Source organism: Argentina silus (genome assembly GCF_951799395.1).
Source record: "Argentina silus genome assembly, chromosome: 7".
NCBI classification, from domain to species: Eukaryota; Metazoa; Chordata; class Actinopteri; order Argentiniformes; family Argentinidae; genus Argentina; species Argentina silus.
In genome coordinates this window covers 22,865,173-22,892,631 of record NC_139661.1, presented here as the reverse complement: position 1 = coordinate 22,892,631, position 27,459 = coordinate 22,865,173, and the positions used below count along the sequence as shown (strand labels likewise).

Genomic DNA, 27,459 nt, shown 5'->3' with positions numbered 1-27,459 from the left:
TTGGGCACTTTCAATACAAGACAGCATTTCGTCCTAGTCGTGTCCCCTTCCCCTTTCCTTTTTTACGGACACCTCTGAAACAGAAATCTTCCAGAATGGCACAGATACTACCGATACGTTTTCAGGAACATCTGCAGGTAAGAAGACGCAAAAAGCCCCGAAATACAGAACAAATGCATTTTCGCGCAGTTCTTCGGCCGTACAGACCCGCAGACAGACACAGCATGCCGCATTTAAATGGAATGTGAAATAGGGCTGCAGGGAGGGTTCTGAATATAGCCACAGGCCTAGCTTGCTCTTGCCTGGCAGATGATGACTTGTAAAAATTGTCAGAACGGATTGGTTAGGATCCAGTCTCGTCTACTGCGGACCCGAAAACACCGCCGGTGATTCACGCCGCAGTTTGTTCAAGTGGAAAAAAAAAAGTGGGGCTGGTCAAAATACTTTTACTCTGATCCATTTGACATAAACGAGACTTTGTTATCAGATCCATAGTGACATGGATCACGTATCTAACCGGTAAACCTCTCAGTTAATTATTATGTAACCGCTCAATGCGGTTGTTGTCTGTCCCCATTATTTGCAGACAGATTTGGCTAACGGTTCATCGTCTCCCCCCCCCCCCCCCACCCAGCTGCCCCCGGCCCGGTTTCTTGCGGCCAAAGTGAAAGTTTGTGACGTGCTGTGCACCCCCTTCCCCCCTTCCCCCCTTCTGTGGCCCGTTGCTTTGGTAACGTCAGGGCAGTGAAATGGCCTTTCACTAAAGAGCAGTGAGACCACTCTAACCCTCTGGCCTGTGGCGCTCTGTCTTTCCCTGGCCTGTGTCCACTCCTCCGCCAAAGCGTAATATCTGCCAACCTCCGCCAACAGACCCACCTGGCACCAGCCCCTACGAAGGCTTCTGCTTACAGAGTTGAACCTTAATGCAACAGAGGCTTGTCTGCTTGCCTTGTAACTGCAAGGGTGATGGTTCAGTCCACACTTATGCAGTTCCCCATTAAATGGACATAATCTTATTGTCTATATTTCATGTTTTTCTTCAGGAATTCTATGCAGTTTGCTTTATCTGATCAGAAAGACTATTGGGCCTAATTGATTGATGAACGAAAATACTCCTTTCATTCCCCTCTCAAACATGCCTTGTTTTAACCTGGATCTGCTTTGAAGCCCTCATTCAGTCTAGGTGGCTCCAGCAGAGAGAAAAATGTCAGGAATTTGCAAACCAAGGACTTTGGGCCTCAAGTTGTTTTGCTTTTTCTTTTTTTCCCCTCATGTGTTGGTATTTACAGGCTCTCTCTGTTAAACGCTGCAGTCTGGGACGGTTTAGGTGTATGTCTGATAGTCCCGATAGTCCCAGATCTAGGCTGCAGTCTGGGACGGTTTAGGTGTATGTCTGATAGTCCTGATAGTCCCAGATCTAGGCTCTAGTTCTGTTTTACTCACAGTGGTAGAATGCTTAGCCCTTTTTCAAGATTTTAATGAGCACTATGCGACACCAAAAGGTCTGAGACAATGACATTCTAGTACATTCCAAAATGCTAATTAGAATGCTACTGTCATGGAATGTTTGATGCCAATTTGGAGGATAGCTGTTTTCTCAGACAGTGTAGCTGTAACACATTGGTGACTAAGCATAGCCAGTAGCCCTGTGTGGTCTTCTACGTGTCATTCACAAGTTAAGCCGTCTTTAACATAATGCTCTTTTTCCTGGGCCTGCCTGATCTATTGTCCCTAATCTAAACCTGGCTCATTGTGTGTGTGTCGGGTTAGTGGTGGTGGTGGTGGTGGTATAATTAGTTGAGTAAATTGATGAGTGCCTTTAAGTACTTGATTTACAGTACAGTGCAAAATGTGCATCCATCTCAATGACTATTCATGATGGTTTTGGGGTATGGAGAGATATTGTTTTCCGTATTATTACTTTGTCTGAGCCCTGAAGACTACAATAAGTAATGTGTAAGCTTTAGTACAGTGGGCTGATGCAGCCGTATAATTCACCTGTGTTCAATATAGTTAGTAACATACATAACCAGCCTCAGCCTGACATCTCGGAGGGGCTATAGGAGATATCTGCAAATGCGTACAGTATCTGATAGGCAAGAAGGAGGGTACTGTCTTCCTAATTACTCATAACTATGCTTGTCTGTCAGTCCACTGCCAAGGGGCATTGTCTTCACCACCAGACACATGATATAAACAGGTCCATCACTAATACACAGATTCTTCACCCTAATAGACAGATGAGGTCAGCAGGCCCATTTAACCCAGCAAATCACATCAGGACAGGAAGCAGGAAGGGGAAGTGAGCTCATCATGATTCGGAAGCCAGGAGAACAGCTCTACACATGTTCTGGATGGCCTGTCAATCATCAAGCTTAATGTGGACCATTACAAGAGGAACAGAACACACACACACACACACACACACACACACACACACACACACACACACACACACACCAGGGGCTTAGATCCTGCCTTGGCCTATATACAGTACCAGTCAAAAGTTTGGACACACCTTGCCAAGAGTGTGCAAAGCTGTCATCAAAGCAAAAGGCGGCTACTTTGAAGAATCTAAAATATAAACCATATTCTGGTTTGTTTAACACTTTTTTGTTTAGGACATAATTCCATATGTGTTCCTTCATAGTTTTGATGTCTTCAATATTAATCTACAATGTAGAAAATAATAAAAAATAAAGAAAAACCATTGAATGAGAAGGTGTGTCCAAACTTTTGACTGGTACTGTATCTGTTTGCTGCATTCCTGCGTTTTAATTGTGTTTGTGTAAGCACACAGCTCCTCCGGGACTCAAACCTTCTGTTGTAAAATGGTAAACGCACCACTAGGCCTGTAGTCAAAGATTTGACTGCGTCAGTCGAGCTTCCCTGGATTTCAGGGCCTGTCTACCCCGAGTATCAACTCTGTTGTTCTAATCTGTTATTGTTATGACAGCGTTAATCTGACGTTGTTATAACAGTGTTATGTTAGCCTTATGACAAGCCAGTGAGATGAGTAGTGAGTTTTGAGAGGCTGTGTGTGTAGACTGTGTTGAAATGTGTGTGTTACTAGGGCTCTGTGTGTATGTGTTACGAGTTGAGAGGTGTGTGTGTGTGTCTGTGTGTGTGTGTGTGGCTCTAGAGACACTGGGTTGTGGTTGAGAGTGATTTAGCCTGGAATGTTCTATTATAAGGGGGGGGGGGGGGTTCTTCCGGTGACTCAGCCTCCCCACCCCAACCCAACCCTTAGCTTACACAAGCCCAGTATTCCAGGAACTAGTGCTCTCTCTACAGAGATGGTATGCCCTGGCCTGCCTTCCCCACCCCCCCTCTCTCTTTCTATTAATGATTACTCCTCATTATTACTCTCTCCCTCCTCTGCCTCCCCTTTCCTCCACTTGGGAGGGAACTCTCCATCTCCTTTGTTTTACTTTATATCCCTCCTTTACTTTCCTCATCTGACGCTTTCTCCCGTACTTCATTTTATGCTCTCTTCACATCCTTCTTTCACCCCCCCCTTCCTCCCTCCCTCCCTCCCTCCCTCCCTCTCTCTCTCTCTCTCTCTCTCTCTCTCTCTCGCCCAGTCACCCACATCTCTCTGTCCACATTCACTCCAGTTCCAGTGAGAGTTGAGGACGTCAGCCAGGGATATTCTTGTGACGTTGATATGGTTGTTTACAATACATGCACTCTGTAGTTGCTCTTGGTCCATGTGTGCGTAGATCAACCAGTCCTTGTAATGAGGTTCTGTAGGATGTCTACTCTTACATACATTTACATTTATGGCATTTAGCAGACGCCTTTATCCAAAGCGACTTACAACAAATACATTTGTTTAAGTAAGTGAATCATCTATCCATCAGTCATCATAAGATAAAGTAATCAATGCTCAGACCAGGGGCCATAGGCAGTCACAATGCTAGAAGAAGGAATTTTTATTTTATTAACAGGAGAGAAACTTGTACAGGGGGGTAGTGGGGGTGAAGAGGTCTCTAGGGTTAGTACAGGGCGGTAGTGGGGGTGAAGAGGTCTCTAGGGTTAGTACAGGGGGGTAGTGGGGGTGAAGAGGTCTTTAGGAGGGACCGTTAAGATGTAGCCTGAAGAGACGGGTCTTCAATCTATGGCGGCTGTTCTTTCCCCTCAGATTGAATAACAGAGTGAATTCTGCTCTCCTAGTCCACAACATAGTTATACTGTATGTGTTGATACCTCTATTAATAGAATAATTATACAGTATGAATCTGTATTCAGCTCACTAGGCATCTTCTCAACAGGAGACTAATGTGTTCAATTATGGAGGTAATTTACTGTGGATCTGTGATTCTTATCTGGAGGTCTCCTTCTTCTGTCCCTCAGAAGACTGTAACCTGCAGGGGATTGAGATTATAATCCAATTTCACTCTCTCTGGGCAGAGCCCATCCTGGGAGGCGCTGCTGTGTGGAGTTGTTTACATCATGGCTTGACAAGTTCACTGTAATTTACAGACTACTTACATGGTATGAATTATGTTCGAAAATAGTAATATACTTGTTAATGACCTTCTGGTTTCTGTTGGATTTATTGAAACGAGACTGAGTTTAAGAGAAAATAGGAGGGAAGCATTCTCAGTCCTGGAATAAAACACAGCCTGTCCAATGTCTCGTCAGTAAATGTCAGTTGAATACCATTTTAAATAGGATAATATCCTGTTGATGTCTGCCCTATACCCACGCTGTGTCCCTGGGCCTGTGTGCCAACTCATGGTCGGAAAACAACCTTTAAGAATATCACTGGAAAATTGGACCAGAATGAGTGTTCTTTTAATAGATGGCTCATTTTTGGTACCAACTGTTTCCCCTCTTAAGGCAAATGTCAGGGGCTGCCATCTTGGTTTTCCTCTCCTTGTTTGAGTGTTTGTCACGGAGGTACTCCTGCAAATGTCTTAATGACTCTGTGGATTCCATTTATAGCCTCTGATTTTTCATCTGAACTCGTCTGAGCACTTTATTTGTGTGGCCGTATTGTAACTTTGCTAAATCCAACCACCTCTGATAGCTGTGAGCCCATTCACCACATTGCCATTTCTGACAGGAGAAAGGGGGAAGAGTTCGATAGTTTTGGAAGAGGGGAGCGATAGAGAGAAAAGGAGATGGAGAAGATGAAAGTGGAAGGAGGGATTAGAAAGAGGGAGGAAAGAGATGTATGGGAAGTGTGTAGTCTTTGTAGGATGTGAGTGTGCGTACTGTGTACTATAGGAACTGGTGAGGAGACGTGGATGTCATTCCCTCTGAACCGCAGGATACTGACAGATCTCTCTGTTGCTGTTTGGCTTCAGTTGCAGAACCTGGGAGTGAACCCGGCCAACATCGGGTTCAGCTACCTGACCATGGAGTCAGACAAGTTCATCTGCATCAGAGAGAAGGTGGGGGAGCAGAACCAGGTGGTCATCATCGACATGTCGGACCCCACCAACCCCATCAGACGCCCCATCTCTGCTGACAGCGCCATCATGAACCCTGCCAGCAAGGTCATCGCCCTCAAAGGTATGACGTCATCATGACCTCACCACCTCAAAATCCAACCAATGAGTCACTAGATAAGGGAGCACTGTTGATGAAATGCTGGTTTAATTTGTGTTGGACTGCTACAGTTTTTTTTCTCCCAGAAATGGATCTGTCTGTTTTACCGTGCATGGTATTAATTCATATCATAGTTAATTTGACTCTAGCTGTTAATTAGGGTGGCATATATCTCTGCTATACAGAACTGTTTTCTCAATGCTATAAATAGGGAGAGTGCACTCAGACATATTGCCTAAAGTGTACTAAATAGGTCATGTAAATCGATTTTCTGCACTTGTCTGGCCCTTAGAGCTCACAAACAAGTGCTTTAGACTTTCTGTCTGTACCAGTTTTCGTCTCTTCTGATGCTTTCACTCCTGGCTTTGCACATCTATTTCTCTCCCTCTTTCCCTCTCTATTTCTCTCACTTCCTCTCTGTCTCTTTTGACTCTTGGCTTTCTTGCCCTCTGTCCTCTATCAGACGGTGAGTGTCTCTCTCTCTCTCTCTCTCTCTCTCTCTCTCTGTGGTATGTTTGTCTCTGCCCCTCTCTCTCTCTCTCTCTCTCTCGCTCCTTTTTTCTCTGAGTGACTCTTTGCTTTCCTTCCCTTGCTTGCTATCCTTTCTTAGATGGTGAGTTCCTCTCTCTCTCTCTCTTTCTCTCCCTCTGTTTGTCTGTCCATGTCTTGGTGTTCATGTCTCTCTCATAAAAGCTTCCCTCTCTTATCGCACTAAACTCTGTGTTCTAGAATTTCAGAATGTATTCTAACATTCTGACCAGTAACCGACACGCTCACACTCACTTTTGGAGCTATTTGATTGAATTCAACCTGAGAATAGGACTTTATCAGTTTGAAGTCCCCAAACTGAACCCCAAACACATCCTTTTATGAGAACCATACATGTGTAAGCATGACCTGTGTTGTACAGTATGCAGACCGTGTGTGGTATACATCATCAGATATCACAGCACACTGGAAGACGTTAGGTGTGTGTGTGTGTGTGTGTGTGTGTGTGTGTGTGTGTGTGAGAGATGAGAATCAGCAATCTCCGTCTCTAGATCTCTCTGCAGCATACCAGGTATGGCATGATCATATCCTCACCTGAGTGTGTGTACAGTGTGTGTTGTTGACCTCGCGCTGAATCACAAAGACAGGTGGGCCTTCTGTCCTCTCGCTGCAGTCTTGTTTAATCTCAAAATGGCCTCCCTTACTTCCGTTATTGATCTCACTTATGCCAAACCACACACACACAGACACAGACACAGACACACACACACACACACACACACACAGACACAGCATATGTGTCCATAGGTCCTAAGAGGGGAGGTTTGTAAAGGCTGGTGCCTCATTTTCACTCTCATTCCTTTCAGAGAGCCAGAGACAAGAATAGCAATTTAGCAGCAGACAGCAACCCTGATTCTGTTATGTCTCTCACAGAACACCAGTGTTTTAGGTCACCCGGAAAAAGCCCACTAACTCTGAGGTGTAGTCAGCTGTGCCAAGGCTGTGGGCCTTAGACCTGCCAAGATCTGAGAGATACTTTCAGTGGTTAAGTGCTTTCTCTAACTTTCCCCTCTTTCTCGACCTGAGATCTGCAGGAGCTCCTAGTTACTGGCCGTTACTGAGGGCTCCTGGCTTAGAGTAGTCATGCTTGGGACTTCATTATAAGATGGATACGATTATATATCTCACTGTCTTCTTTCTCTCCCTCCCTTCAGCTGCTAAGACCCTGCAGATCTTCAACATCGAGATGAAGAGCAAGGTGAAGGCTCACACCATGACAGAGGAAGTCATGTTCTGGAAATGGATCTCTCTCAACACGGTTGCCCTGGTGACAGACACGGCTGTCTACCACTGGAGCATGGAGGGCGACTCTCAGCCAATTAAAGTGTTTGACCGGCATGCCAGCCTGGCTGGTTGCCAGATCATAAACTACAGAACGGATGAGCAGCAGAAATGGCTACTGCTGATAGGGATCTCAGCACAGGTACTATACACACACACACACACACACACACACACACACACACACACACACACACACACACTTCAAGAAAGATGCTTCATTGCCCCCTCCCCCACCTTTCTCTCCTGACCCTTTCCTTCAGCAAAACCGTGTGGTGGGGGCGATGCAGCTGTACTCTGTGGACAGGAAGGTGTCTCAGCCAATCGAGGGCCACGCTGCAGCCTTCGGGGAGTTCAAGGTGGAGGGAAACGCCAACAACTCCACCCTCTTCTGCTTCGCTGTGCGCTCCCAGGCTGGGGGCAAGGTGAGGAAAGAGTACACGTACAGGACCAGTCAAAAGTTTGGACACACCTTGCCAAGAGTGTGCAAAGCTGTCATCAAAGCAAAAGGTGGCTACTTTGAAGAATCTAAAATATAAACCATATTCTGGTTTGTTTAACACTTTTTTGTTTACTACATAATTCCATATGAGTTCCTTCATAGTTTTGATGTCTTCAATATTAATCTACAATGTAGAAAATAATAAAAATAAAGAAAAACCATTGAATGAGATGGTGTGTCCAAACTGTTGACTGGTACTGTACACTCACCAAACACTTTATTAGAACACTATGCTAATACTGGGCAGCGCCTCCCTTTATTAGAACACTATAATAATACTGGGTAATACTCCCTTTGCTCTCAAAACAACCTAAATTTTCGTGGCATTGATTCCACAAGATGTTGGAAACATTCCTTTGAGATTCTGGTCCATGATGACATGGTTGCATCACGCAATTCCTGCAGATTTTTCAGGTGCACTTTCAAGCTGTGAATCTCCTGTTCTACCACATCCCAAAGGTGTTCTATTGGATTCAGATCCGGTGACTGGGAAGGCCTCATTGTCATGTCATGAAAACAGTTTGAGACTTTTGCTTTGTGACATGGTGCATCATCATGCTGGAAGTAGCCATTAGAAGATGGGTAAATTGTGGCCATGAAGGGATGCACATGGTCAACAACGATACTCAAATATGCTGTGGCATTCAAGCGATGATTGATTGGTATTAAAGTGTGCCAAGAAAACATTCCCCACACCATTCCACCACCTCCACCATGAGAAGGTGTACAGGTGTTCCTAATAATTGCTCGGTGAGTGTATAGGCCAGGTGTGGTCTATCCATGTCCCACAGGATTTTGTTACAGCCTAGTACTAACACGCCTGAAAATACCTGTTTTCTGAGATTGTGTGTGTGACCGTGTGTGGTCCTATTGTGTTCCAGCTCCACATCATCGAGGTTGGCCAGCCAGCTACGGGGAACCAGCCCTTCACTAAGAAAGCGGTTGACGTGTTCTTCCCTCCTGAAGCCCAGACAGACTTCCCTGTGGCCATGCAGGTAACCAGGCAACAGGCAAAACTTTGTCAGCTATGCTAATTACGAAGATGAACATACATTTTTTTAAATTAATAATTTAAATAATTTTTTAAAAATAATTTTGTATTAATTAATTCGTTGGAACCCTATCTGTGATAGATTTGTCTTTTTGACCTAGCACCTGAGAAATAACTGGTGGATGTCGTCCTGACCCTCTTTCTCCTCAGATTGGTACCAAGCATGGTGTGATTTACCTGATTACTAAGTACGGCTACATCCACCTGTACGACCTGGAGTCAGGAGTGTGCATCTACATGAACCGCATCAGCGCCGAGACCATCTTTGTCACGGCAGCCCACGAACCCACCTCCGGCATCATCGGGGTCAACAAGAAGGGACAGGTGAGAACACGGCCCACAGGTAGAACCAGAAGGGACAGGTGAGAACACGGCCCACAGGTAGAACCAGATGGGACAGGTGAGAACACGGCCCACAGGTAGAACCAGATGGGACAGGTGAGAACACGGCCCACAGGTAGAACCAGATGGGACAGGTGAGAACACGGCCCACAGGTAGAACCAGATGGGACAGGTGAGAACACGGCCCACAGGTAGAACCAGATGGGACAGGTGAGAACACGGCCCGCAGGTAGAACCAGATGGGACAGGTGAGAACACGGCCCACAGGTAGAACCAGAAGGGACAGGTGAGAACACGGCCCACAGGTAGAACCAGATGGGACAGGTGAGAACACGGCCCACAGGTAGAACCAGATGGGACATCAGTACAGAAATAAAAGCCGTCCAAATACTACTAAACTGAATGTCTGCTCTGACAGAGCCTCTGTTGGAATATTCCTTTAAATGTCTCCTTCCCTCCTTCCTTCCTTCCTTCTTTCCTTTCATATCTGTGTTTACCTTCAAGGAAGGAGGGAAGGAAGAATTCACCTTTTAATAGAATTGTCTATCCCTAGGTGTTGTCAGTGTGCGTGGAGGAGGAGAACATTGTCAACTATGCCACCAACGTCCTCCAGAACCCAGACCTGGGCCTGCGGATGGCTGTGAGGTCTAACCTGGCCGGGGCAGAGGAGCTGTTCGCCAGGAAGTTTAACACGCTGTTCGCTGCAGGGAGCTACTCTGAGGCTGCCAAGGTGGCTTCCTCCGCGCCCAAGGTGAGACGGACGGGGATATGGGGTTGGGTCAGTGTAGGGGACAACAATATTTCAATGGATCATCCTTTTTTTGTGTATTTGTGGCTGTTTGATATTATCTGGTGTCATGGTATGTACTGTTTGTCTGATTTTTTTGGCAAGTTGGAATTGGATTTCATACGGTCTCTGGATTTAGCAGTTTTTTTTTTTTTTCAACCATATTGAATTGCGCCAACAAAGGCCTTTGAATGTTCCCGTCGGTCCTGTGTAGGGTATCCTGCGTACGGCCGAGACCATCCGTAAGTTCCAGGGTGTTCCGGCCCAGCCGGGCCAGGCCTCCCCTCTGCTGCAGTACTTTGGCATCCTGCTGGACCAGGGCCAGCTCAACAAGTTTGAGTCTCTGGAGCTGTGCAGACCTGTTCTACAGCAGGGACGCAAGCAGCTGCTGGAGAAATGGCTGAAGGAGGACAAGGTAGGGGCACGGAGTAACACGCTTCCGTCCTTATCAGGAAGTTCTCACAAAGCCCACGCACATTCCCAGACCCCTTAGCAGTACTGGAGGACTCAGGGTGACGTAGATTGCTTGCATGTTTTCCCCTCAGATCTGAAAACGTTAGAATTGTAGGGGGTTAGGTTTTTGGCCTCCCGCCCTCCTATGTATTGTGTAGTGCACATTTCACAGGAGGCTTACTGTGTGTGTGTGTGTGTGTGTGTGTGTGTGTGTGTGTGTGTGTGTGTGTGTGTGTGTGTGTGTGTGTGTGTGTGTGTGTGTGTGTGTGTGTGTGTGTGTGTGTGTGTGTGTGTGTGTGTGTGTGTGTGTGTGTGTGTGTGTGTGTGTGTGTTCTAGCTGGAGTGTTCTGAGGAGCTAGGTGACATGGTGAAGGCTGCAGATCCCACCCTGGCCCTCAGTGTGTACCTCAGAGCCAACGTGCCCACCAAGGTGATCCAGTGCTTCGCTGAGACGGGACAGTTCCAGAAGATCGTGCTCTATGCTAAGAAGGTACAGAGACCTTTCTCTCAGACGGAATACCTTCAGTCTGGAGTTTGATAGCAGTGATTTAACTACCTGTTGAAATGTACCAAGTTCTTGCGCCTTGAATTTGTGCATGTGTTTTCTTTAGGTGGGCTACACCCCAGACTGGGTGTTCCTGTTGAGGAACGTGATGCGGGTCAGTCCAGACCAGGGTCTGCAGTTTGCTCAGATGTTGGTCCAAGACGAGGAGCCACTGGCCAACATCAACCAGGTAACAGTTGACATGTGTAGACTCTACACACACACACACACACACACACAGACTCTACGCTCTCATTCACATTCCCTCTTACTGCCTTGCACGCACGCACGCACGCACGCACACACACACACACACACACACACTCTGCCCAGTGTGGAAGCCTCCCTCTGTGTTATTCCAGATGGGGAAGCAATGCCAGGAATTCACTGACAGTGACCTCTCCACCTTATAAGGACATATCAGCTTTCCCCACAGGCTTAGCGGGGTACAAGTTAACCCCTAATAGGTACAGCTCCAGGGTCAGCATACCGTCCCTCTCCCCTATCCTGAACTTTTAGGGGAAATGTGCAAAAACTGACCTTGGATCAGTTTGCAGAGCTGTGACTTCATTCAGCGGATGATTTCCAGGTTCTGGGAAAGTATTTTAGGCTTACTTACTGCTTGTGGAGACCAGGAACTGGTTAGATCCTAAACAGATGGGTGTGTGTGTGTGTGTGTGTGTGTGTGTGTGTGTGCCTAAGATTCTTATCTTCACACATTTTTGCTAAGGCCTAGTTCAAGCAAACGTGTGAAGATAAGATGGTGAGATGTGTGAGATGGGCTCCTACCTAGAGATGTACACACTCTCACTGACCCCTCATTACTACACATCTCTACCTAGAGATGTACACACTCTCACTAACCCCTCATTACTACACATCTCTACCTAGAGATGTACACACTCTCACTGACCCCTCATTACTACACATCTCTACCTAGAGAAGTACACACTCTCACTAACCCCTCATTACTACACACCTCTACCGTGCGATTGGCTGCTCATGTCCCCCCTTTCTCCCCTGATTGGTAGATAGTGGACGTGTTCATGGAGGGGAGTCTCATCCAGCAGTGTACTTCATTCCTATTGGACGCTCTGAAGAACAACCTACCAGCGGAGGGACACCTACAGACACGCCTCCTGGAGATGAACCTTATACACGCGCCGCAGGTACACGCATACACACACACACACACACACACACACACACGCACACACAGACACAGACAGACACACACACACACAAGCACGCACACACACACACACACACAAGCACGCACACACACACACACACACACACACACACAGACACAGACAGACACACACACACACACACAAGCACGCACACACACACACACACACATGAGCACGCACACACACACACACACACACACACACAGGCGCGCACACACACACACACACACACACACACACACACACACACACACACAGATTGTCGGTTAGCCTAGCTGCAATCTGTAACAAGTAATACAGAACGACTGCTTTCATAACTGTGTTCATGTGTGCAATGTAACTGGGTCTGTTTAGGTAGCAGAATGACTGCTTTCATAACTGTGTTCATGTGTGCAATGTAACTGGGTCTGTTTAGGTAGCAGAATGACTGCTTTCATAACTGTGTTCATGTGTTCATGTAACTGGGTCTGTTTAGGTAGCAGAATGACTGCTTTCATAACTGTGTTCATGTGTTCATGTAACTGGGTCTGTTTAGGTAGCAGAATGACTGCTTTCATAACTGTGTTCATGTGTGCAATGTAACTGGGTCTGTTTAGGTAGCAGAATGACTGCTTTCATAACTGTGTTCATGTGTGCAATGTAACTGGGTCTGTTTAGGTAGCAGAATGACTGCTTTCATAACTGTGTTCATGTGTGCAATGTAACTGGGTCTGTTTAGGTAGCAGAATGACTGCTTTCATAACTGTGTTCATGTGTGCAATGTAACTGGGTCTGTTTAGGTAGCAGAATGACTGCTTTCATAACTGTGTTCATGTGTGCAATGTAACTGGGTCTGTTTAGGTAGCAGAATGACTGCTTTCATAACTGTGTTCATGTGTGCAATGTAACTGGGTCTGTTTAGGTAGCAGAATGACTGCTTTCATAACTGTGTTCATGTGTGCAATGTAACTGGGTCTGTTTAGGTAGCAGAATGACTGCTTTCATAACTGTGTTCATGTGTGCAATGTAACTGGGTCTGTTTAGGTAGCAGACGCGATCCTTGGGAACCAGATGTTCACCCACTACGACCGTGCCCACATTGCTCAGCTGTGCGAGAAGGCTGGTCTGCTCCAGAGAGCTCTGGAACACTACACTGACCTGTTCGATATCAAACGGGCTGTCGTACACACACATCTGCTCAACCCAGAGGTATGTGTATGCGTTTGTGTGTGTGTGTTTATCTGGATCTCTCTCCGTGTGTGTGTGTGTGTGTATTTATCTGGATCTCTCTCCTTAGTGTGTGTGTGTGTGTGTGTGTGTGTGTGTGTGTGTGTGGTGTGTGTGGTGTGTGTGGTGTGTGTGGTGTGTGTGGTGTGTGTGTGTGTGTGTTAACTCCTCTCCCCTCCCTCCCTGCAGTGGCTGGTGAACTTCTTTGGCGCCCTCTCTGTTGAGGACTCCATAGAGTGCCTGCGGGCCATGTTGTCAGCTAACATCAGACAGAACCTGCAGCTGTGTGTCCAGGTAGCCTCTAAATACCATGAACAGTTGGGGACACAAGCGCTGGTGGAACTCTTTGAGTCCTTCAAGAGCTACGAGGGTAGGTAGCACATGAGGAGGGGTGATGTGGGGGTGGTTTGGGTCAGGGTGGGGCCTGGGGTTGGGGTCGGGGTGGGACCTGGGGTTGGGGTCGGGGTGGGGCATGGGGTCGGGGTGGGGCCTGGGTTTGGGGTCGGGGTGGGGCATGGGGTTGGGGTGGGGGTCGGGGTTGGGGTCGGGGTGGGGCCTGGGGTTGGGGTCGGGATGGGGCCTGGGGTTGGGTTAGGTCTCAAGGGGTCTGAGATTGGCCTGGGTCCTTTTAGGGTTAGGGTTGTTTTAAAAACATGCCAGATTACTGTACCTTCATGAGACACTTAACAGGGAATCAATGGAATAAAAAGCATTGTTACTGGTTTCTACCTCCTACCTATGTCTATATCTGTCTGTACGTGACTGGATGAAGACACTGACGTCCATCTTGTTTTATCTCTCTCCTTCCTCTCTCGTCTCCCTCCAAGGGTTGTTCTACTTCCTGGGGTCCATCGTGAACTTCAGCCAGGACCCGGATGTGCATTTTAAGTACATCCAGGCCGCGTGTAAGACGGGCCAGATCAAGGAGGTGGAGAGGATCTGTCGGGAGAGCAACTGTTATGACCCGGAGAGAGTCAAGAACTTCCTCAAGGTAAAACTGAACTATTGAAGTGTGGTTGGAAAGCTGTAGTGCTGTATGTGTAACTTTAGTAGTACAGCACATCACGTGTAACTTTAGTAGTACAGCACATCATGTGTAACTTTAGTAGTACAGTACATCATGTGTAACTTTGCGAGTTAGCACTGTGCAGGGAACATCCTCTAATGTTAGTAGTTCTGCAGTAATACACAGCATTACTGTTTTGAAGTGAAGAGAACCAGACTAGACTTTGTTTTTTCCATATACAGTAGTTTTCTTCTTTCAGTATACTACCTGCAATACCATTTTTTTCATGATTGCCTACAGAAGTTCACACTTAGATAGATAGATAGATAGATAGATAGATAGAAACTTTATTTATCCCAGGGGGAAATTCAGGAAATTCAGCTCTCATTCATCAACAAGACAGCAATCCAACCTGTGTGCTTGACCTCCTCCTGCGTTCTTCTCCCCCATTAGGAGGCTAAGCTGACAGACCAGCTCCCCCTGATCATCGTGTGCGACCGCTTTGACTTTGTCCATGACCTGGTCCTCTACCTGTACCGGAACAGCCTGCAGAAATACATAGAGATCTACGTGCAGAAGGTAGGAGCTAACTGCACTGCTTTAAGACACAATGATGGGTTCACTGAAAAGTTGTTCTTTCTTGACATTTGTGTGTGTGTGTGTGTGTGTGTGTGTGTGTTTCTGTGTGTGTGTGTGTGTGTGTGTGTGTGTTTCTGTGTGTGTGTGCGTGTGTGTGTGTGTGTAATTAGGTGAACCCCAGCCGTCTGCCTGTGGTGATAGGAGGGCTGTTGGACGTGGACTGTGCTGAGGACGTGATTAAGAACCTGATCATGGTGGTCAAAGGACAGTTCTCTACTGACGAACTGGTGGCTGAGGTGGAGAAGAGGAACAGGTAGTGTGTGTGTGTGTGTGTTTGTGTGTGTGTGTGTGTGATTACTGTAATATAATAGGTTTAACTTGTTAACTTGCTGTTGGATATTCAACAACAATTTTGAAATCGTTGAAAAAAACCCTGGCTGAAACTGTTGTTGGTACCTCTCCCAGGCTGAAACTGTTGTTGGTACCTCTCCCAGACTGAAACTGTTGTTGGCACCTCTCCCAGACTGAAACTGTTGTTGGTACCTCTCCCAGACTGAAACTGTTGTTGGCACCTCTCCCAGACTGAAACTGTTGTTGGTACCTCTCCCAGACTGAAACTGTTGTTGGTACCTCTCCCAGACTGAAACTGTTGTTGGTACCTCTCCCAGGCTGAAACTGTTGTTGCCATGGCTGGAGTCTCGTATCCACGAGGGCTGCGAAGAGCCGGCGACCCACAATGCCCTGGCTAAGATCTACATCGACAGCAACAACACTCCCGAGCGCTTCCTGAAGGAGAACACGTTCTACGACAGCGCGGTGGTGGGACGTTACTGCGAGAAGCGAGACCCCCACCTGGCCTGCGTGGCCTACGAGAGGGGGCAGTGTGACCTGGATCTCATTAAGGTCAGAGGTCATTCCCGTACACACACACACACACACACACACACACACATATCCATAGGTATTCTGGTAGCTCATGTGTATTGGTTTGTTAGTGGATAGATTAAATAATTCACAGGTTTATCATGACGTTCATATTTGACACATTCGGAGAGCTGACCTGTTGTTTGTTGATGGGACAACCTTCCTAATGAGGGTTCCGTGCCTCGTTCCTCAGAGCAGCCAGTGAGCTCATGAGTTTGTCCTCTGCCGCAGGTGTGCAACGAGAACTCCCTGTTCAAGAGCGAGGCTCGCTATCTGGTCCGACGGAAAGATCCGGAACTCTGGGCCAACGTTCTAGAGGAGAACAATCCGTACAGACGCCAACTCATAGACCAGGTAGGTCACACACTGCTACCCCCCTGTGATGCCTGTAGGGATACCTGTGGTAGTTTGAATGGATTGGTTTGTGTTTTACCACGTGTTTACCTGTGTTTCCTCCGCTCTACCTCAGGTGGTGCAGACAGCGCTGTCGGAGACCCAGGACCCAGAGGAGGTGTCGGTCACAGTTAAAGCCTTTATGACGGCAGACCTGCCCAATGAGCTCATAGAGCTGCTGGAGAAGATTGTACTGGACAACTCAGTCTTCAGCGAGCATCGGTCAGTGTCTCTCTCTCTCACACTCACACTCACACACACACACACACACACACACTCACACACACATACACGCTCTCACACACACACACACACACACACACACACACACACACACAAATCTATCTATCTATCTCTCTTTGCTCCTTCAGAAACCTCCAGAACCTGTTGATCCTGACGGCCATCAAGGCGGACCGCACTCGTGTGATGGAGTACATCAACCGCCTGGACAACTACGACGCCCCCGACATCGCCAACATCGCCATTAGCAACGAGCTGTTTGAGGAGGCCTTCGCCATCTTCAAGAAGTTTGATGTCAACACCTCTGCTATTCAGGTAAACAAACCGCACACACACACACACACACACACACACCTCCGCCATCCAGGTACTGTAGCCATCCATCAGGGTGATGCGTGGTCGCTGTTCAGCACCAGTTCATTGACAGACACGTCTTGCTTTCCCCTCCGCCGGTAGGTGTTGATTGAGCACATTGGGAACCTGGACCGGGCCTATGAGTTTGCGGAGCGCTGTAACGAGCCGGCTGTGTGGAGCCAGTTGGCCAGAGCACAGCTCCAGAGAGACCTGGTCAAAGAGGCCATCGACTCTTACATCAAAGCTGACGACCCCTCGGCCTACATGGAGGTGGTCAATGCTGCCAGCAAGAACAGTAAGCCATGTTATATCACCTGTCATAATATAATAATATAATATATGCCATTTAACTGACGCTTTTATCCAAAGCGACTTACATTGCGAGAGAGGGGCTGAGTGTGTTGTGTTTTCACAGTTTCATAATCATCTCATCATTTTGAAGATAATTATCTCTGCTAGTGTATCTTTTTAAATAGACAATCTAGATCAATAAAAACGCCATCAGAAGCTAAAGAAGTTTGTGTGTGTTGTGTGTGTGTGTGTGTGTGTGTGTAGACAACTGGGAGGATCTGGTGAAGTTTCTTCAGATGGCTCGTAAGAAGGCCAGGGAGTCGTACGTAGAGACAGAGCTGATCTTTGCGCTGGCCAAAACCAACCGCCTGGCGGAGCTTGAGGAGTTTGTCAGTGGTCCCAACAACGCCCACATACAGCAGGTGAGGGATGGAGCATTCTGGGTGTGTGTCTGGTGATACCGTGATGATACTGTCCAGTTCACAATCAGAAATATCTGTCCGTCATATCATATTAATGTACGTATGTTGATGTTCCTTTTTTGCTTTCTATTTTGACCCATCTCCTCCCTCCTTCCCTCCTTCCCTCCATCTCCTCCCTCCCCCCCCCCTCCCTCTGTCCAGGTGGGAGATAGGTGTTATGAGGAGGGGATGTATGACGCTGCCAGGCTGCTGTATAACAACGTGTCCAACTTTGCCCGCCTGGCATCCACCTTGGTACACCTAGGAGAGTACCAGGCGGCTGTGGACAGCGCCAGGAAAGCCAACAGCACCCGCACCTGGAAGGAGGTACAGTACATCCACACACACACACACACACACACACACACACACGATTGACCATGACATCGCTACCAGACTGTCTGATTGGTCAGAACTGTCATTACCTCATAGTAGATGTCATTTTATCGGTTGGCAGTGGGGTCTGGGGATGTGAAGAGGTCTTTAGGAGGGACAGTTAAGATGTAGACCTCCCCCTTCTTTCTTTCAGGTGTGTTTTGCGTGTGTGGACGGGGAGGAGTTCCGGCTGGCCCAGATCTGTGGTCTCCACATCGTCATCCACGCTGACGAGCTGGAGGACCTGATCAGCTACTACCAGGACAGAGGGTACTACGAGGAGCTGATCGCCCTGCTGGAGGCCGCCCTGGGCCTGGAGCGAGCCCACATGGGCATGTTCACCGAGCTGGCCATCCTCTACTCCAAGTTCAAACCCCAGAAGATGAGGGAGCACCTGGAGCTCTTCTGGTCCAGAGTCAACATCCCCAAGGTTCTGTCTGTGTGTGTGTGTGTCTGTCTGTGTGTCTGTCTGTCTGTCTGTCTGTCTGTGTGTCTGTCTGTGTGTCTGTCTGTGTGTCTGTCTGTCTGTCTGTGTGTGTGAGAACGTTTATGTAACTGTATGGGAGACCTCACTTCCTGTGTCTTGTCCAATCAGGTGCTGCGTGCAGCAGAACAGTCCCACCTGTGGGCGGAGCTTGTGTTCCTGTATGATAAATATGAGGAGTACGACAACTCTGTCATCACCATGATGTCCCACCCAACAGACGCATGGAAGGAAGGACAGTTCAAGGACATCATCGCCAAGGTAGCCTGACGTTCCCAGTTAACACAGAATTCAACTAAGTGAAGCCATATATTAATTATTTAGCCCCCCCCCCCCCCCATGTTTTTCAGGAATTCAACTCAGCTGTGACATGTTTGATGTCTGACTGCTGAGTGTGTGTGTTGTGTGATTCCCCCCCCCCAGGTTGCTAATGTGGAGCTGTACTATAAAGCCCTGCAGTTCTACCTGGACTTCAAACCCATCCTCATGAACGACCTGTTGACCATCCTGTCACCGCGGTTAGACCACAGCCGAGCGGTCACCTTCTTCACCAAGGTAATCAGTCAGACAGCAGGCGGTCACAACACCGGGCTCCGGGCTGTGCAGTCTGTCAGAAATAAGACACTAAAATACCACTTGTAGGATTATTTTACAGATGAATTATGTTTTCTTTGAAGGTGAACTTTTAGTATTTGTTATGTATCGTGTGTGTGTGTGTGTGTGTGTGTGTGTGTGTGTGTGTGTGTGTGTGTGTGTGTGTGTGTGTCCATCCAGATGAACCAGTTGAAGTTAGTGAAGCCGTACCTGAGGTCGGTGCAGAGCCACAACAACAAGGGAGTGAATGAGGCCCTGAATAACCTCCTGACGGAGGAGGAGGACTACCAGGTATGTGTCTGTTTGACGGAGGAACTGTTTTGGTGCCAGAAACTCGACCAAAACGCTACATTTGACACTCGACCGTAACCTATAGCCCTGCCTGGTGAGGCGAGCCTGAGTTTGTGTTGTGTGTGTGTGTGTGTGTGTTGTGTGTGTGTGTAGGGCCTGAGAGCCTCCATCGACGCGTATGACAACTTTGACACCATGGGCCTGGCCCAGCGGCTGGAGAAGCACGAGCTGATCGAGTTCAGACGCATCGCTGCCTACCTCTACAAGGGCAACAACCGCTGGAGACAGAGCGTGGAGCTCTGCAAGAAGGACAAACTCTACAAGGTGAACCCTAACCCTAACCCTAACCCTAACCCTACCCTAACCCTAACCCTAACCCTAACCCTGACCCTGACCCTAACCCTAACCCTGACCCTGACCCTAACCCTAACCCTAACCCTAACCCTGGCTTCCTGGAACAAGCGCGTTGGAGCAGTAGGACTTTTTCACAACAATATGCAGCAGTAACACTGCTTCACCTATAGGTGGCAGTGTTTTAGCTTTGTTGGAGTTCAATGGTGGAAATTGGATTCAAGCTCCACGAGCTCAAGATTCCTGGCCAATTTTAGGCCAATGAAGTAAAGTGAACGGAAATAGAATGAACATTTTACTTAATTATTTTCTGTCAATCAACTAATCAGTCCACCCATCCTTCTGCTATGTCTATGTCTATGTCTGTCTGTCTGTCTGTCTGTCTGTCTGTCTGTCTGTCTGTGTCTGTGTGTGTGTGTGTCTGTCTGTGTGTGTGTGTCTGTGTGTGTGTGTCTGTGTGTCACAGGATGCGATGCTGTATGCTGCAGAGTCGAAGGAGGCGGAGCTGGCTGAGACTCTGCTCCAGTGGTTCCTGGAGGAGGGGAGGAGGGAGTGCTTCGCTGCGTGCCTGTTCGCCTCCTACGACCTGCTGCACCCGGACGTAGTTCTGGAGCTGGCCTGGAGGCACAACATCATGGACTTCGCCATGCCCTACTTCATCCAGGTCATGAGAGAGTACCTCACCAAGGTTAGTCCTGGTCTAAAACCTCAACCCAAACTCCTACCAGCAGATACTCAGAGAATCTGATTGATAGTTTACCATCTATTATGATTGGAAAATACAGAAAATAGGGTTTATAAGCTCACTTTGGTACATTACTCAGTCTGTGCTTTAGACAGTGTATCTATAGTAGCTGTCTTCTCAAGAGGAGAGGTATTACTCACATCCAGACACTAGAGGGAGTAGTGTTTCAGTAGGGTCATGTTGTATCTACTGTAAAGAGAGCTTACAAACATGATTACAGCATTCTAAAAAATCTCTAGTAAAGCTTTCTTATCTTCATTTGTTTGAGAACAGAATGAGCCCAGCTCTGGCCTTCTTCCTGCTAACACAACTGATTAGTTTTTTCTCCGATAATTGATTTCCTGTAGGTAGTCTCTGTCTCTTCCTGTCTATCTTAAGAGATGGACGGTAGTAGTTGACATTCTCTCTGTCAGGTATCAAAGCTCAAACAGTCAATAGTGTAACAGTCAGTACTCTACAACAGTCAGGCCTCCAGAGGAAGCTCAGATTAGAATTTCTTTTCAAAAGCGTACATTTTCTTCTGAAGTAAATTTGGTCCTCTGGACACCCTGTAACCTTTGACCTGTAGTCATGTGAGGTCATGCAAGGTCATCTCTGTGGGTTCTCTTCCAGGTTGATGAGGTTGCGGAGAAGGTGACGGTCTCTGGCTATCTTTTTTTCATCTCTTTTTCGTTCTGTCTGTTTTCTGTTGTAACATAGACCCTAGGTTTCTGATGTAGGAACCTAGCATGGACTGTAGACTGAGAATGCCCTATCGGAGAGGGAGGCCGGTCCTGGACCTGGAGAGCTCTAGTGTGTACTGGCTTTTGTTATAACCCAGCACTAACACCTGATTCAGATAATAAACTTGCCTTCCAGCCTGACCATGAATTAGCTGGTGTGTAAGCTGGGCTGGAACAAAAGCTGGCACAACACTGTAGCTCTGGAGGGCCAGGATGAGCCACCCCAGGCCTAACGGATGCCCCCCTCTCCCTGACCCCGCTACACACCTCCCCCCTAACTCCTATAATCCATGGGCCGCATCTCTATACCCTTAAGTGGTTTCCTCTCTTTGTCTCCTTTCCTCATATTTCTCCTTCATCTGCACTGATCTGAAAACAAAGGATAGGTGGAAGCAATTTGGCGGGGAGGGGGGGGGGGGGGGGACTGCCAAAGACTTTAATTTGATCTATCATATGCTCTCAGATCAATGCAAATGAAGGAGAGGGGATGAGGAAAGGGGATGAGGAGAAGTAGCCAAACTGCTGAGATGCACCCCGGCCCAGACTGCTTGCTCATGGTAGAAAGGTCTAACATGGTAATCCTACACATCAGAGGTCTGCACCACCAGTCCTCAAGGGAAGCACTTTCTACCCCCCCCCCCCCCCTCTCTCTCTCTCTCTCTCTCTCTCTCGATAGTCTGTTCACTTGCTTGGTTGAATAAAACACTGGGGAAGGAACAGTAGTCACTGTAGCCCTTGACGACTGGAATTGCGATCTTCTGTTTAGTCCTACTTGTGTAGGAGTAGTAATATTGACATTAACACCTAGCAGACAGTACCATGTGATGCCAGACATGTCCTACCTACAGCCTTGATACACAAGAGACAGCCCTCTGTCCCCCATATAGAGCCCAATATGTTTATTGTAATATCCCACATTGTAATTATCAGAGGAGGTTTCCTTTATATACTTTCATTACTCCAGTCTAGATTACTTGATTATTGTTTCTTAACATTCACACTCGGTTGTTAGTTTATTTTGTATTTATGACATTGTGATTTTTTTTGTAAACAAACAACAAACACATCTTTACAGTTATTGTTCAGAAGCACAAAATTCTAAATGGCAAAAAAATACAAATTTGGATAATTCTCATGACTTCAGTTCAACCAATAGAGTCTCTACTTCTCTTAAATACATCAGAAACCTGGCTTGTTTTATGTTTGTTTAGCTGTTTTCGACACGAAAGCGCATTGCCTGAAACTATCCCTGCACCTTTAGCTAGCAACATTAAACCAACATTTACCTCAGCTCCGACACCACACGCCTGGGGTAGGTTAGCCTGGGGTAGGTTAGCAACACTGCTGCCTAGCTGCTGGTCATGGTTTGCACTTGTGTTCCCAGGTCTAATAAAGAGAAGCATGCTTTAAACCCCAAAAAAAATGTTTAATAAGACTGCTTTAGAGGGGCTGATGGCGGTTTTCAATAGGAGCACCGAAAGCAGGAGCCTCCTGTGCCAGAAGCATGTGTGAATTCTGATTTTAAAATGTTTTTATAATTGAGATGCGAGGATGGGTTGAAAAATGGAGTGTCAGCATCTTGGCATGGGCTGAGCTTTCCCTCGACAGAATACGCAGCAAAATGCTCTTTATAGAGTCCTGCTTCTAGAGTAGAGTAAAGATCCTCACCTGTACAGAAAGCTGTCGAAGAGTTACTCACAAAACCTGCATGCATGGCATCTTCTCTGCAAGACTTCCTCACTGTAGACATAGGTGCACTATGTATGTATGTATGTATGTATGTATGTATGTATGTATGGTGTGATGGGTATACTGCATAGTGTACAGAGTGTGTAGTATGGTGGATGTACTGGATCGTGTGTATGATATGATCGGTGTACGGTATAGAGTAATATGAATAGACTGTCAAAGGGGTCCACATTTACCTTGATGGTCTTCAAATTAAACCCACTGCACTATAGCTCCCCTTGTGGTGAAAGTTAGAAGTATTCTATGGCCACCAGGAAATAAATGTCATCATTGTTTGCAGTTAAAAGCACAGAAAATACCCCTCACTTTTGTATGAGAGAGAGCCCGCCTGTTGGGTGTGTTGGCGAACTGGTTTCTGACCACTGTCTCTCTCCTCAAGGTGGACAAACTGGAGGAGTCTGAAAGCCAAAGGAAGACGGAGGAGGAGGTCACAGAGCCCAACCCCATCGTGTTTGGTAGGTTTCTCAGAGAATGTACATACAACAAAAGAAACCCGACGAGTTCACTATGATGAAATGAAAACAATATTTTGTGAAATGTGTTTTTTCATAGGCCAGAAGTAACGTGTGTGTATATATATATCTGTGTGTGTGTGTGTATACGTACGTGTACGTGTGTGTGTGTGTGTGTGTGTGTATACGTACGTGTACGTGTGTGTGTGTGTGTGTGTGTGTGTGTGTGTATATGTATGTATGTGTGTGTGTGTGTGTGTGTGTGTGTGTGTGTGTGTGTGTGTGTGTGTGTGTGTGTGTGTGTGTGTGTGTGTGTGTGTACAGGTCAGCAGCTGATGTTGACAGCGGGTGCTGCTCCGGTGGCCCCCCAGCCGGGCTACCCAGGCTACAGCTATGCTGCCCCGGGCTACCCCACCCAGGCCCCCTACGGCTACACCATGTAGGCCTGTAGGACCTGCCCTGGGGGGTCCCAATACCCCCCCCACACCCCAACCCCCTCACACACACCCTGAACATGAACCTGAAGCACTGTTGCTCTGCGTCCCACCCCGCCCATCTATGCCCTGAAGCCCCCCCCGCCACTCCCACCTTTCTTCCCAGAGACCGCCACCCTGACAGATCCCTGCCCCTCTCTCTGCCTACTCCAGAGGACAAAGGATAATACCCCTCCCCCCCCCACCACCACCACCACCACACCATACCTCTCCTCCCACCCGTAAAGACATCTACTCTCCACCCCCCCCCACCCCCCCAACCTAATTCCTCTTCAACGAAGACAACAAGGCTAATGGACGCCACCCAATGAGGCTGAAGAACCCCGCCTGCCACCGCACAGCATGAAGCTCTTAGCTCCTAGAGAAAATAACTAACACCCTCAAACCAAGATGACATGCAGTACAGCTACGGTACCTCCCTCTGTCCAAGTATTCTACTACTGTTCCATATAGACTCTGTTAACCATAGAGCAGCTTTTTAAAATGACTATTGTCTTTCTAGAGATGAAATACAGCACTGATGATGATGAAGATGATGATGAGGAGACTTTGTTCCTGAGGAGTCGTGGGGGGGGGGGGGGCACTGCTAAGGCCTTATACCGGAGGAGGTGTCAAACCTGGGGTCATTGTTCACGGTTTTGTCATGACTATCTCATGCTTTGTTTAAGAGACTGTTTCTGTGCAATAGAGTTTTTGTTTTTCCCCATTAAAACAGGTACCAAGTGTTTTAGAGGCCACGTTTCTGATGGCCCCCCTATGGACTAAGAACACTACTTACTGAGGTTCCAGTGTACTGTATGGATGGTCTCTACAGCATGAAGAGATCTGTTGACAACACAGATGTTCTCCACAGGAGCTTGGTTTGATCCTCCTCTCTGTCTTAACCCATAATAACCATGTCCAAACAGATGCTGGTGGTCAACTTGCAATTAATGGTACTGGATTCTGGAGTTTGATGATGATGATGATGATGATGGTGGTGTTGGTCACTAAGGACATGTGAAATTTAAAAAAACACAAAAAAAAAATCCTGCGATGTGCTCTTGTCTGCATGTGCTGCCAAATTATAATGCTGTAACAATGCAACCAGGAGCACAATTTCCATGTTACACATAATATAAGTATTACCTGTTACGTCAAAACTAAACAATGTATTTTGAAGCCTTTGCTGTCTCACTTCTGACATCAACTGATAGAATGGTGAAGAAACTCCGATATCACACAGATTAAGAATAAAAATGTACTAGGGAATATAACTAACATCCCTGTGCCAGTGGTTTAAAGTATTCATTAATGTACCAATAACAGTGTATAATTTAAGATGATATGTTGAGATACGTAACTAATCAAAGAAAGTCCAATATTATGAGAAACCATACCGTATCTATTGTCTATAGTGTGTTGTCGTAGTCCTAAGCATTATAATGACTTTTATAAGAAAAAGACAAAATACAAAAAGAGAAGAGAACACTGAAGCTCCTCGGCACGATTGCTTGCAGAAGTGATGATGTAGGGGGGTGTTTACTGTACTTCCTGTTGAAGCAGCCGTTTTAGAATGTTTTGGAAAACACCAGGGATTATGGGTAAATCTGTCCTCTGATTCTTCTTCACTGGACCCTGAGCTGTGACCCCAACGTTGTATGAATGTTGGATTTGGGATTCGTAGGGAAAACACAGTCTGTGTACAAGCACTCCCCTATCTGCACAAGTCATGCTTTCTGAAGGATGAATAAAGTTTACACGCATCGTCTGGCTGTAGTTATTATTTGACGTGACTCTAAGCGATGGTGTGGAGAGAACAGACGTGTTTGAGTCAGTGGAAGTCGACCACCCTAATACAGCAGAGGAAGATGCACCGTATAAAACAGCAAAAACTTACCTCTCCTTTATCTGGACTGAACTAATAACACAGAATGTGTGAGGTAATTGGATTGATCAGAAGTGTCCTACGACCCGTCCAGACCCAGATCTGGGAGGCCGTCTCAGGTGAAGGAGAGGAGACAGGGAGAGGGAAGCTACTGTGGTCCTCTGTGGCTCAGCTGGTAGAGCACGGCGCTAACAACGCTTAGGTTGTGGGTTTGATTCCCGCTGGGACCATATATACTGAAATGTATGCACTCACTGCAATGTAAGTCGCTTTGGATAAAAGCGTCAGCTAAATGGCGTATAGATATACTGTACACTACTGCAAAGTCTGGCAAGACGAGTTGGTTAGAGCAGAAACAGGCTGTCACAGGCTCACCTGTCCAAGCTGATGAGCACAACTGCCCCTGGATCACTGGAGCCTCCTCCTGCTGCACTCGGGAGTGTCCTGTTCCCAGGTACAAGGAAGAGAGAAATGATCAACACCTGTTCTGATATGAGCTGGAATCCAGCTTAATATATGCATCTGTTTTTTTTGTATAACTTGTTCTAGGTGTTAGAGAGAGAGAATATCACTACAAACTAAATATTTTCAAAGTAACTAATTTGGGGATTTGGTTGGGTAGAAATGACTTAAACTATGAAAAATAAAACAATTATTGTGATCAATATTTCAATTTCTTTTTGAATAGGCTGTAATAGAACAGAAATATCCTATTCTGGATGTAACCAAGGATACAAGGGGATGTCACTGGGGGGAACGATTTGATTGATAGCGTTAGGGACTGAGGCGCCTTTGTCCACATCCCTCAATGAGAGACGTGGTATGGTACGATGCTATCGGATCATATTGAGCGACTTTCATTTACATCTCTTTCGCAAATCGGATCTCACATCGAGTTTTGAGTGTGAGGACGTTGACGCTTTTACGTGAACCGAGAGAGCGAGAAAGAGAAAGAGCGAGAGAGAGAGAGAGAGAGAGAAAGAGCCCCGCCCTTCTCCTGGTGTGGAACAAAACTGGCCCGTCTCTCCTCTCTCTGCTTCAGGATAGCCGTGCCTTTATCCCACAGCTTCATCCCTTCTTGGCTGCTCTCCACTGAGGACACAGAGGAGGTCTATAGGTTAGACACCCTATCAATGATCAGCATCACAGCAAAACTGATCAGCCCTCCTCACACGTGGCTTATGCATTGAGCGTAATCATTTTACTTGTGAAGATAAAAAGAGTACTTTTATAGACTTACTTTAACAGCTTAATAGATCTTAATTCTATAATAAAAAATGCAAGGAAACACCAAATTCGTCAGCCCTTTTCACAGACCAAGGTGTCTGGCGGCGGCAGCACCCGGAGGAAAAGCGAAACTAACTCATCCGGGCAAGGCGATTTTAGCAGGTAAGTTTCTCGATATTTTTTGTTGAAGGCTTTACAAATGCAACGGCAACAGCTGACTGGACATTTCTGGATATGAAGCATTTCGTTCCTTACTCTTGTAGAGAGCGCAATAGCCCCGTGCAATAAAGTGCAACATTGTTTCCGATCATTCCACTTTCACTTGTCTGCTTACCTGCAGATGTGAGTGATGTGTCAGTTGATGTACAATGTTCATTGGCTGGTCGGTTGGTT

The 27,459-nt window shown here is 46.9% G+C and overlaps 2 protein-coding genes across 2 annotated transcripts in view; both read left to right on the top strand.

Annotated features, from left to right (window-relative positions):
* On the top strand, positions 1 to 25,722 carry cltcl1 (clathrin, heavy chain-like 1). Its single transcript, XM_083672603.1, has 31 exons — positions 1 to 137; positions 5,316 to 5,523; positions 7,263 to 7,531; positions 7,653 to 7,814; positions 8,773 to 8,886; positions 9,093 to 9,266; positions 9,838 to 10,035; positions 10,286 to 10,486; positions 10,862 to 11,014; positions 11,136 to 11,258; positions 12,100 to 12,237; positions 13,285 to 13,449; positions 13,657 to 13,837; positions 14,295 to 14,458; positions 14,927 to 15,052; positions 15,223 to 15,365; positions 15,721 to 15,955; positions 16,208 to 16,330; positions 16,446 to 16,591; positions 16,741 to 16,924; positions 17,066 to 17,258; positions 17,519 to 17,676; positions 17,878 to 18,042; positions 18,245 to 18,520; positions 18,686 to 18,835; positions 18,998 to 19,129; positions 19,349 to 19,459; positions 19,613 to 19,783; positions 20,277 to 20,498; positions 23,406 to 23,481; positions 23,803 to 25,722. The coding sequence occupies exons 1-31, from the start codon at positions 96 to 98 to the stop codon at positions 23,919 to 23,921; spliced, it is 5,022 nt and encodes a 1,673-aa protein (XP_083528729.1). The 5' UTR covers positions 1 to 95; the 3' UTR covers positions 23,922 to 25,722.
* Positions 25,723 to 26,917: 1,195 nt separating this feature from the next.
* Positions 26,918 to 27,459, top strand: part of LOC310807520 (somatomedin-B and thrombospondin type-1 domain-containing protein) — a 16,217-nt gene continuing 15,675 nt past the window's right edge. The window contains exon 1 of the mRNA XM_083674017.1: positions 26,918 to 27,228. Within this exon, the coding sequence (XP_083530143.1) occupies positions 27,117 to 27,228 (112 nt within the window). The 5' untranslated portion in view covers positions 26,918 to 27,116. The remainder of the gene's footprint in view (positions 27,229 to 27,459) is intronic.